This window comes from Gloeophyllum trabeum (genome assembly GCF_000344685.1).
Source record: "Gloeophyllum trabeum ATCC 11539 unplaced genomic scaffold GLOTRscaffold_00022, whole genome shotgun sequence".
Lineage (NCBI taxonomy): Eukaryota > Fungi > Basidiomycota > Agaricomycetes > Gloeophyllales > Gloeophyllaceae > Gloeophyllum > Gloeophyllum trabeum.
Genome location: NW_006920431.1, coordinates 76,982 through 89,072, shown reverse-complemented (window position 1 = coordinate 89,072; position 12,091 = coordinate 76,982). Strand labels below are relative to the sequence as shown.

At 49.9% G+C, this 12,091-nt stretch overlaps 3 protein-coding genes across 3 annotated transcripts; 1 reads left to right on the top strand and 2 right to left on the bottom strand.

Annotated features, from left to right (window-relative positions):
* Positions 1 to 1,203: 1,203 nt before the first annotated feature.
* Positions 1,204 to 7,048, top strand: GLOTRDRAFT_97081 (uncharacterized protein; the record flags this gene model as incomplete). Its single annotated transcript, XM_007872999.1, has 10 exons — positions 1,204 to 1,898; positions 1,991 to 2,790; positions 3,086 to 3,369; positions 3,429 to 3,577; positions 3,668 to 3,809; positions 3,857 to 5,576; positions 5,634 to 6,219; positions 6,276 to 6,631; positions 6,705 to 6,859; positions 6,911 to 7,048. The coding sequence occupies 10 exons, from the start codon at positions 1,204 to 1,206 to the stop codon at positions 7,046 to 7,048; spliced, it is 5,025 nt and encodes a 1,674-aa protein (XP_007871190.1).
* Positions 7,049 to 8,802: 1,754 nt separating this feature from the next.
* On the bottom strand, positions 8,803 to 11,143 carry GLOTRDRAFT_134022 (uncharacterized protein; the record flags this gene model as incomplete). The annotated part of the gene is made up of 5 exons (XM_007872998.1): positions 8,803 to 8,966; positions 9,024 to 9,878; positions 9,930 to 10,289; positions 10,499 to 10,745; positions 10,808 to 11,143. The coding sequence occupies 5 exons, from the start codon at positions 11,141 to 11,143 to the stop codon at positions 8,803 to 8,805; spliced, it is 1,962 nt and encodes a 653-aa protein (XP_007871189.1).
* Positions 11,144 to 11,181: 38 nt separating this feature from the next.
* On the bottom strand, positions 11,182 to 11,331 carry GLOTRDRAFT_21436 (uncharacterized protein; the record flags this gene model as incomplete). The annotated part of the gene is made up of 1 exon (XM_007872980.1): positions 11,182 to 11,331. A coding segment is annotated over one exon (150 nt), but the record flags the coding sequence as incomplete, so codon positions are not given.
* Positions 11,332 to 12,091: the final 760 nt, after the last annotated feature.

Sequence of the window (12,091 nt, the reverse complement as noted above, 5' to 3'; positions counted from 1 at the left end):
GATTGTAGACCTTTATGATTTGAGAAGCTGACGGCGCAGATGTACTGTGAAGGGTGCGGCGTTCTTCGAGGTGAATTAGGGGGGCTATGGAGTAATGAGGTGAAACACCTCAGACAGCCGCAAGCACGTCAGCCGGTCCTGATAGAGACACCCAAGAGGCGATTAGATAGCTGTAGTGTAGCAGAGGCAGACGAGAGTGGCGCGATGAGCCAGCTAGCACGAAGGCATCGAAGACTCAGGACGAAGGCTTGCAGCTATACAAATGCAGGCAGCGCTTCATTGATTAAAGATGCGATCTAGACAATTACATATTAGGCAACAGCACCCAGCCGACGCCGAAGAAGAGAAGTCATGGCGCATCATAGCGGGACCAGGTTCTCGGTCCATCCTTGGGCGCACATAGCAACCCAAGACATACTGGCGTGGTGACTTCGCTTACTATAAGCGGAGGTCACCGACGAGGCCACCAGGCTGAGCGGTTGACCCACGGTATGCTCTATGTCCAAGGGGCGGACACCGGGAGATGCCGAGACCACATGCAGGGGGAGGGGGGGTCGCGGGGTCTTACAGTGCTTTGCATAAAAGTCCGGAAACTGCGTTTCGCGCGTTTCTGTTTGTCCCAGCCAAACAATACCTTATAGGGTAACACCTGACCGAGGGCGCGACGGTCCTCGAGTCAGCCTATATCACTCCTGGGACACAAATGCCCGTCTCAAGGCTGAATAACGTTCAGATCTGTAGCTATTCAGGATATCGAGCACGCAGAGGTCAAAATCCCCCAAGAACGACCCTCATACATGGATGTCGAAGCGTCCCGCCAACCAGTCAACAGCCCGCGCTACGGTGATCGACTACCCCATATAGGTTTGTTTGGCTGGCACAAACAACATTTCGCGAATCGCGGTTTCCGGACTTTTATGGAAAGCACTGTAACTGAGATTTATTTTTACATAAAAAATTGATGAGATATAGCTCCCCTGAGCATGTATACGCAGCATACAGCATGGACCCGAGCGGAACGCAGTAGCAGGAAGCTATAGATACTTCATTTCTAACGTTTACTGCAATTCCCGGCTGTCGGGGGCAGCAACGGCGGAGCATTCGCGTGACATAACGTGTTGAGTGACAGAGCGTGGGTGCGACGCGTCGTCCTTTTTCACTTCATCATTGTTCTATCACTGAGAATAGGCTGGCCTTACGAGAATGCCCCGGGGAAGGAAGAAGGAGCCTCGTCTACGGCAAACGTCCTTATCTTCTTTCCGCCTTCCAGCCATACTGATTATCAGACAGAAAAATACTGCGTTAGAATCACGATGGTGTGAGATCTGCGTCAGGGATGTTACCGTCGGGACAGGTGGCGATCACAATTGGGAGGTGCATCTTCACGGTCACGAGCATGTTACCAACAGCCAGAAAGCCCAGAATAAGAAGATTACTGCTTATTTTGGGCGTGCGCGGCCTCATACGGTGGTACCTCTCAGACAAAATGTGACAAACATCCAGCCTATTGAAATCGATGAAGGGACCATCGACGAGCAACCAACAAGTCCTCTTCAACAGGGACAGTTGTGTCTGTCTAGTGTCAGAAGTGAGCCTCAACAGCAGGGGGTGATGGCAGCTTCTGGTATGGGCATCATCCAGTGTATCTGTGCTCTATCATCCGCCCTCCCGGAGACAGTACCCACTGCAAACCCCCATGATGTATGGGCCATGTTTGCGGTGGACCCAGTTATTATGCTCGAGTCCGATCAGGACCCCTGGGAAATGGTCAATACAACCCTTCATGGCGCTCTCGGTTATGGCACAACACCCGAAACTTTATCCCCCTTATACGCCGAGGACCGCTCGGTGTCGAAGCATTGTGTACCTGGCTTGAGAAGTGCTTCCGAGAGCTCAATGTGGACCCAATTCTTGTTGAGAGCCGACTAGGGATTCTCTGCAAAGCAATGCGTCTTTGGTATTATTTCACCTGGCTTATTTCGTCGCAAAGCACTAACTCTCTAAACAGTGGTGCTTCCCCCGACCCATCTATGCCGCAAAATTCAAGCTCAGAGCTGAGCTGCTCCATTCCCTCTTCACCTGTCCATCATGCTTCAGCCCCGAGTGCTAAATCCTCTTCACTCATCCGTGGCTCTCCAGCGCCAAGTATCAGATGTCCTGGTCTTGCCATGGAGCTGCCAGCTGGTACGAGTCCATACGGTGTGTATCCATTCAGCACCCATACGCGCCATTCACAACCGTGGGACACCATCGTGACAGATGACAAGCTCTTCACTGTGGCGAAGATGTGTTGTGGCAGTGCCAGCTTCGAGGATGGACAGCTGCGACCTTGTCGTTCCTGTCGGGAGCTTGCTAACAATGATATGCTCCTGGCAATGCGTAGTCGGATGTTTGATGGCTGTCCAGAAACCGTCAATTATGCATATTATTCCCATTATCAGCTTCTCGACCTCCACCGCCGGCGGCAACAGCTTGACATGATGTGCTTGGGTGGTCTAAACCATGCTCACAAACTAGCAGTCAAATGTCGAGCAATGGGTGCGGCCAACCATATTCTTATGATGATGGCGCAAGGTGACATACCTGGCGCTGATCGGATGCTTCGAGTGGCTTTGCACAATGGTGCAGGTCTTCTAGGAGTCCTCGAGAAATTTGGTGCGGCAGCTGGTCGTCTCAGCAGTGGTATCAGCCCTGAAGAGGCAAACCTGCACCGTATCTTCCTTTTCGCAAAGTTGGGCAGAGCACGTGTGGCACAGATTGCCCAGCGCAGCTTGAATTTACCCTCTGCAAGTATTAATTAAATAAAGCTAAAGTAGCAGATTAGCTCAGGGTTCCGTAGGGAAATCACTATATTTGTATGTACCTAAAGTAGCAGATTAGCTATGGGTACATGATCAGCAATGGCACAAAAATATACACAGAGAACAGATCTCACCTCAGGATTCCGTAGGGAAATCACTGAGGTACACGGCAGCTGTCTACGGGTTTTTGTAGTAAGCCACACACGGAAGCAAACCTTACATAGCTGTATAGTTGCAGAGTACCATAGCGGGTAAGACATATAGAAAAGGAAATAACATATCAGGTAAGCGTCCGGTCCCGGTTATCCTTTGTACCGAGCTTGATATTCCGACAGCAAGGACGGCTGTGCGCTGGCTCGGCAAACCTGTTAGCTTGTTCGTGGACGAGCTGAAGCTGGAAGAGCGCCTCCTGTGGGACTCTGCTACTAATCACATCCTTGGTGTATGCCGGGAGCACTCCAAATCCGTCTCACTGGAGTTTCGTTCAATGGCCCAAGCTGATGCTTTGCACGAGGCATTGACAAACCCATCACTGCCTCAAAGAGACCGTGTACATCTGGCTACAGAGGTATGTGTTTGGACCTGGTTGCACGTTGCATGTTACATCGACTCAATGTTCTGATAAAGGTGACCGTTGTTGCAATGCGCGTACTATCCAGTGATCCTCGACGAAATGCAGCACGTCCAGTAATAGTGTCTGGAACGTGCAAACGAGAGGATGACAGAGCCCAGTGTGACCTCCTGCTGAACGCGGTGAATAGCTTTAAGGGTCATACGTGTGCTCGATTATGTCGTCTGTACTGCATAGCAACCAATGGGGATTCACATCGTCGCAGAGCTGTAGCTGCCCTGATGCTTCATTCCAGCCTGACTACGACTTCACCCATTTATGCCCTCCTGCAGCCTTTGCCATTGTTCAACCTCCTCTGCGGCGATGACGAAGTCACAGGCGATTTCGACTCCAAAATGAAATCAAGCGCTTCCGCCATACATTGTTATGAAGCAAAGGTATCACCATAGATGGTGTCAGCCTCTCAACCACCATTCTGCGGCAGCATCTGCTCCATGAAGGCGAAAACCCCCGGCACGTTGATTCACTCCTCTCACCAAATGACAAGCAGGATGTACCTCTTGCCTATTCATTGCTGCTAGCGATATCAGGCTTTGACTACAATCCGTCCTCAACTGATCAGTCTCCTGCATTTCATGCTGCCCAACGCATTCTTCAGCTGCTGGGTTACTTATACCAACATATCTCGGAGGCTTATACAAACATCGATCTTTCCCTCGGACAGCAATTGGAACACTTATCAGCAGCCGCACATATCTGTCCTGCTGTCTATGCGAGTAACAAAGGCGGATTCATTCCAGTTCAGCTCTATTACGACATTGTGACAATGATCAAGAACGTGTTCTTCTGCATCGTAAAAGCGATGGTCGTGGACCCAAATGGTCAATTCTACCTAATCCTACTAGGTACTGACCCTCTTGAGATCCTCTTTGGTGTTGTGCGGACAATGGTCGGGAACGATGCTAATGCCGATCAATTGCAGCTAGCCTCGAGGCTCACGATGGCCTCACTCTGTTCCACCCTGCTGCAGCTACATCCCGAGTGGGATCGAGGTGCTCGAAGGCTCGCATTGCCAACTCTTCATCCTGGGGACAATTTGGTGGCACAGAAATACGACCACATTAACCCCTCATCATGGAAGGGTGATGTGTCGTTGAACAAAGTTGTCCTGCTTACATCGTGGCAACTTGGTAAGCATCAAGCATCTAGAGAGCTCGAAGAGTGTCACCTAGATGTGCCCTTTGCATCGATGGAGGCATCCCGCGGCTTTGATATCCTCTGTCCATTTGGGGAGAATAAAGTTGTCCTTATTGGGGACTTGAAGGCCGGCGAACATGAGGAGAATGAAGAAGAACAAGACGATCCGACTAGCTCTCAGCCATCAGTGAATGCAGTATCGGATCCGACAAGAGTGGCCGCGTCCCCCCAAGCAGACGAGACAGAATGCAATGAAGACGTCGATTTGGAGCCCGATCTCGAAGACCTCGTCGGCTCGGAACTTGGAAGATTGGATGGAGACGAAGCTTCCGAATCGCCTTCATATAGTGCTTGGATCTCAGTGGACGGCGACAGGGGTAAACGCCAGCACAAGGCAACGATCTTACAGGTATATTCGAAGCCCATGAGCATCCAGAGCTCCCGAGACCGTCTCAGACGCATAAACAGACTGTCAGCTTACAATGAGTCTACCGCCAAAGATCTCACACGGTCATTTGATGAGGGTGCATCACTTATCTCGGTTCATAGTCCTGTCTTGACCATTGTCCGGTGCAATGGTCAAGTCTTTCTTGCTGCTGCTCTGGTAATCGATATTCAATCCAATAACACGAGCATCCAGTCTCTTCCGTATGATCAGCTACAAGAACCTTATGTTCGCGTGAGGGTCCAGCTTATGCGTCTGGGAATAGCTACCCACAACACGAATACCATTCCTGATCCAGGAGAAGAATGGGAGTGGACAGGCGAGTTTGAGCAACTACCCGGGCCAACATCCTCCAGGGAGCTCGAAGGGCAGTGGATCAAGGTTGTGGACCCTGATATCAAGCAAGGCACACGGCGATTGCAATGTGGCACTCCCACATATTTCTTCAATTCCGGAACTTTGAAGGTGGCCTCTTGTTTGTTATTTGAGTGCCTCCAGAAGGAGCTCGATGACTTACCGAATGTTCCTCTGACAATGACATTCCCCTACCGTTCTTATGATGGTGCGTTGCATGACCTTAGAGAGAAAAATCTCCTCATTTTCTCTTCCTAATCCCTAGGTAAAGCATGCTTCTTATGTGAACCGGATGGGCCTCGGCAGACATATCAAGACCAATTCCACTGCCCCTTATGCCTGTCGCTTCATTTGGATAAAGGTCCGAAGCTCATTGAGCACTTTGGTCGGCACCTACTCTTTGATAGCCACCTGGAACCAAGTCGAAAGGACTCTCCCTGCGGACTCTGCCTGAATCTAGGCAGTGTTTGCCAATTTCACCTCTGCAAGGGCCCAGGTGGCACTGAAATTATCAATATGAACACCTCACAATGTCGCAACCTCTACAAGATCCAGATTGCCAGTGCCAGCAAATTCACAAAGTCTTTGCCATGTATGAATGTCCCGATGGCATGCCCGCTTGGTCCGCAGCACTCTGATGCCATTTGGAAGTATAATTTTGATGCTCACTTTGACAAGGTCTACCCTCAGGCTGACAAAGAGTGCTATCGTTCCTCATTTGCCATTTCCCCTGAGGAGATGGACTGCATGCGTGAACGCTATGCCGCGAAACCAAGAAAGCAGCGCGTCAAACCGAAACAGAATGTTGCTTTAGCAATATCGGAATTACACAGCTCAAGAGTTGTCATGCGGTACGTCTTTCGCCATGCTGCAACCTGGGAGACTCAGCTGAACCCATTGCTTACAGTAATATTAACTGCAGTACTGAATCATCGGGTACGGCCTGCTCCGAGTCCTCACCGGCAAGCCTATCACCGTCTTTGATGGATGACCAGGATATGCCAGCTGCAATCCCCGCCCATCTGTCTATATCGCCTCTCGGAAGTCCATGTCTGCGCACTGCAGTACTGTCGACTTCGCCGGACCAGAGTCCTACGGACACCGCTCAAACGGTCGAGCCTGAGGGGAGTGCACCGGATGTCATATTGACAAAGCGGACTGTTACAGAAGCCAAACTAGACAAAGTAGAAGACAAGCACAAATACGAAACCTCTGATATACCAAAGATCGACCGGACGGCTATGGTTGCGGATCCCAGCGCACGTAAGTCTTGAACCACGCGATGTATCACTTCATTGGAGGCTAAATTTGACATCTGGCATTTGTCCGGATGCAGATGGTAATTCCATACACACAGATATTCCTCTGGACCCTGATGTACAGAGTATTGAGCGGCGCGAAGATGTTCACAATGCTGAGCCTGAGGTGGATGCTTATTGCCCGGAAGTGGGAGAAATGGTCAAGTGTGACGGGCCGGAATGTGGCGAATGGGTATGCTTGCTTGATGGCTGCTATTCCACCTTCTCTGATTCGTTTTAACAGTATCATTTCACTTGTGCGGGTCTTCTGGACTTGCCAGAGGGCGCGTGGTTCTGCTCATCCGCCTGTGAGGCACAAGCATCATCTACACTCAAGATACGGCTGCCCGCATTGAATCCGAGCAAGCGAGCAAAGATATAGCCATCATAGGTGTCCTGTACAACCTTGAGAATGTGTACCATCTCCCCGTCGACGTACGACAGGATTCCGGCCGCTGTGGCCTTTCACTACTCAGTCTACAACGGTAAAAGTCATCTATAATGACATATTTTCGAGTATAACCTACATGATATAGTTTTATTTTTATTGGACAATATATTCCGGATGCATTTGTACCTCTTTACAGCGTTAGTTTCCATGCAGCCGCAGTAGTGAGATGGAGGAGCTGCGTGTATTCTTACAGACTTTCCTTATATGGTGCGTGGGAATGTTCTCACGGGGGAGGGGGGGTACCCATGGAACCTTAACAGAGATTTGTGGCATGTGGTCTAAAATTTGATTTCTGTATGCCCCTTGATTATGTCTCTTGAAATCAGTGTTGGCATGTCATAGTCATTATTCGTGACTGTGACCAGAATGACTTCTGTTATTACCGAAATTACTAGGTATGACCACGTGGTCACTGTAGTCGCAGTCATATTAAATTTAGCGCAAGAGGGGGTCAAAACACCTCAGCCTGACCGTTGCTAGTGGAACAGCATGAAAGCATACATGAAAGCCGTGGGCGGACCGGTGGGTTTGCATAAAGGGCGGTGTTGCGCCAACACCCTATGTGAGCACGCGGGGTCAGGCGGGGGACTGTGCGGAGGAGCAAGCGTATTGCAGACCAGGGGCTTGGAGAAACGAGGTGCATGATCGTTGCTTGGAGGTTCCAGAGGAGATACTACGTGGCTTTCCTCGCCACCCAGGAGGGGGAGCCTTGCTGTGATAGAAGCAACACAGGACGGGTTACGAGTAGAGCTCAGTGAATTACTCTCCGCTGGGTTCTCGGCAGCGTTATCAATGTTATTAACAAAAATGGTAGTTATTAACATGTAATTAACATTGTCAATAACCAAAAGGCCACATTTGGCCACATTCCGTGTCCTCGACAGCACATTCGAGTCGGTGCTCGTAAAGCACGTCCCTCAGGCCCCAATAAATGTAGAGACATGTTCTCCTTCTCTTTGGCGCACTTGAAAGCCTTCGTAGGAGCAGTACTGTGAGGAACAAGTCATCGAGCAGCTGCAATGCGTGAGAGACCAGGCTTGGCACACGATGAAAACAACCTCATTGCCTGGACAGTAGGTGGCATGACTGTCTCGTCCTCCGTAGAGTGGCTTGTAGTTGCTCACGAAACACCAGATACACCCCGACACTGCCCAGCATCAGGAAAAAAGTCTTCATGCTGTAGCACCGGCTTCATCTAGGTAGCTTTTGGTCAGCTCCCAGTGTCGACAGAGAGTTGGCCCATTAATGGAAATATATAGTGTCATATGTAACATTTCCCCTTCCACATACCTCTACATAGTGACGTATGATATCTACATAATTCTCCGAGCACTACCAGAGCTACACGCCGCTATCGTGCCTACAGCCACAAACCAGATCGCGACCGCATGGTGGATAATTGAATTCAACCACTTCTACAGAAAAGTACTGCCCTGAGACATATTTTACCTATTTTACAGTGATTGCTGGGGTCTAATATAAAGCCCCAATGGTGGATTTATGTCCTACTAGGTATATACATGCGGGCGGAACATCTCAAACATATGTTGATCAATGTATCTATTCAAAAGAAACTCAGAAGGTTCCTCAGCTGACCAGGATTTGCAAACCAATGCCGATCCAAACTTGGGTGCTGCATGACAAGTACAGATCACTTTACTAAGGGGAATGACTGATGCATTTGGTCAGGACTGATGAGTAGAGCGCACAAGTCTGAACATCCCACTCATGGGATCAACAGACTGAAGCGGGCGGAACCAGCGAACATACACCAACGGCTCTTGGTCACCCATACCGCCAAGCTCTGGAGGTAGAGTAAAAATGACCCGAACCTCAGCAACACGGAGACCTGCTCATAGAATGGTAAGCAATACAAAAGGTAAGCGAACAGAGAGCCTAAGCGTACCATGAATGCCACGGGGATCAGTCTTGTGCACGTCACGATTCTCGATTGCGAGGATCAAGTCGAAGCGACTGGGCTTGTCAGATTTCCTAGCATCTCTTGCCTTCTGGGATGGGATAGCGTGAATCTGAGTATACCTGACCTTCGAATCTGGTAGGTGGTAGCTTGGCGGCAGATGTATTTGAGCAGTCTTGTATACATCAAAAACATCTGACCTGTTCGGCGTGATTTTGAGGCTCGGGCACGATTCTGCAAGGAAAGTTTGTAGAGCAGGGATGAACTCTACTACCCCATACTCATGCTCCAACCTATCGACATGGGTCGCTGGATATGGACACTTGCGTGCAACGCGGATGCATCCGACTTCTTCAGGCGTGGTAAGTGCATCCCTGGAACCAGCTATTCGGAGAAGCCGATAGTCCTCTTGGTAGTCATCCTTGTCATCCTCGTTGACGTCGGAATTGTGATTGGACCTGCTCGCCGAAGTCACACTGTTTAGATCGAGCTTGCCGGTAACCCAATCAATATACAAGGTGCGTCGAGCCATTGCGTCCTGCCGCTGTAGCCACTTTGCCATTTGAATTTCGTAGTCTTTCTTATTACTTGCGTGATAAGCCTTCTTCGCGTATTCGATATGTAGATGCTCAGGAAGCTCTGTGGTGTATTCATCGGCTGTCCCGAGTGCATGTATGGTGTCGATGTAGTGCAATAAAGCATGGAACTTCGGTATGTTGAAGTCCTTGCGTACCAGATAATCAATAAAAATATCTTTGAGCTGGTGAAACCCGTCCAAGGCCTGTTGCATCAGAGCCAGGGTCTCAGATGTGTGGCGTTGATATTGGGCATAGTAAATAAAGTCTAGGAGGTGGGTTGCAGCTTTCGTGACTCAACTATTGACGGAGCCCACACAGATTGCGACAACTACACGCGTCATCTGGCAATGCTCATTACCGGTCCACTGCGATATCGAAGAGATACCCTTCGCAAAGTGTCGCAAGCCTGGATAACCCATCATGGCCTTGAAACGTGCATCAATCTCTTCATTAGATGCCAGGTCGCAGATCCAGTTAACCAAGTGGTCCTTGAAGATACCTTTGTGTAGCTGATGCAGGATATCCGGCGTGAAGCATGCAAAGATATCGGTAAATGGCAGGTCCACCCAAAACAGCTTCCAGATGGGGTGAAGGCCTTGGCTCTCAAAACGTGAGTCTTCAATCTCATTAACCTTCCTCTCAAGAATGATCGCAGTAGTGGCTTGATCATGTAGAACTGACATGACTGGTGAGCCGCAATCTTTAGGATCAACAGTACACTTCGGGCATCGGTTTTGCTTGCAGCATGCGACAAGACATTGCTCGGGGTAGTCAGCGACATAAGCTGAAAGGATAGGGTGGACTCGGCGCCGGTGTCCATCTGCGCAAGTCATGACAACACCGTCTTTCCCGCGTGTATAAGAGGCCTCAATATCGATCGCATACAGTCATGAAAGAGCCGGTACCCTGCAAGCGACCTGTATTTCTCCGTAAAGCACTCTAGCTTCGAAGTTGGTATGTAGCCTATCAGGACTGTCGCGTGAGCAGAGGGCTGATGATGAACATGCTTTGCGATGTTCCCTATGGTCAAGTAGACCGGCCATGCCGCTTTATCTCCGCTATGCAATGAAAGTTGGGTCTTGTCTGATGCGAGAATAATGGGGGCGATAACAGCTCCCGACGGTAGCTTCTTCTAAGTATAGCATTTGAGTAAGTCACTTCCCATCGGGAACTGGGAACTACATTCATATGTACCTGTGTCTCCAACCACCAGTCAGCCGTCCAAGCTTCATCTATAACTCGCTTTCTACCTTGTCTGTCCGCGTACACCCACTCTGGGACATACGCAAGGACCTCCCGGAAGGCGGGGTTCCCTATCAAGTCCTTGATGCATTCAACCGGGTTTCGATGCCAGACCTCAAGTTTCTCCGTCATGAACAGCCCCTTCTCATCCCTCTGGTCTCCCGTTGCCTCCAGAATTTCACAGGTCCACTCTGGTCCAGTTGGAAACTCGTCAACTTTCTTGAAGAACTTGTAGCTGCTGTCAAAACTGGGGCGTGTCCGGTCACGGGTCTGATGGTACGTGCTCATCAGTGATCCTGATTACTATGATACATGATAACATGGGAACGCACTATGGGAAGGTTCAAGTATTCATTGAGCTGAGTATGCCCAACATTCTTTATAAGCCATTGAGCTAATCCCCATTCCTCCTCAGACTCGAAGGGCGCCCAGGGAGGGAGTCCAGCTTTGACCTGTGCATCTCTGAGTCTCTCGAACTCAGTCGCTGAAGTACCGAGGCTGGTTGCGATTGGCCTCTCGACAAACTCCTCGGCCCATCTTCCCTTGGACTCCGATATGTCTGGCACTCCCTCTAGTTGTACCCTCTTAGACCATCACCCATCAAGCCTGTCATCCGCATTAGCAAGGGGTCGGTGCACATCCAGATTCTTGTTTGCATCAAAGACATGCGAGAGTGTAAGGGGAAGCGCCCATGTGGCGCGTGTTTGAGTATGTTTGGTCGCGACGCGCCTTAGAAGGAAGTTTGGATATACGTAGCTTAGCAGACAACTACTACCTTCTACTCTAAGGAATACTCCTGTACTCGTGTATCTGTTCGCAATACGACGAGGGTTCACTTAGCCCCGGTGTGTGATAGCTACATACTGTACTGACGTTTTCCTACACTTTTTTAAGTGCTCACCGCGTTCAACTCCGTGTTGACCGCAACGTATTGTGACGGTACCAACGTACCAACCCACACTCTTTTGAAATGACAACTCCTTCGACGACAACTACTTCGGGTCACCACGCTGATCTCTCCTTCGACCCGGTGGCTCATTCAACGCTTACTGGCGACAATGGCTCGACCGAGGACGACGACACACTGCGTCAATCGCAGCGTACTCCTTCACGCAATCGTCAAGGCCCATCCCGCCCTAATAGTAGGGTCGAAGACGACTCCGATCGCTTTGTACGCCGCATTAGGAACTTCCAACGTACTGGCGTGCGTGATATCGAGGAACGCTCAGCTAGAGG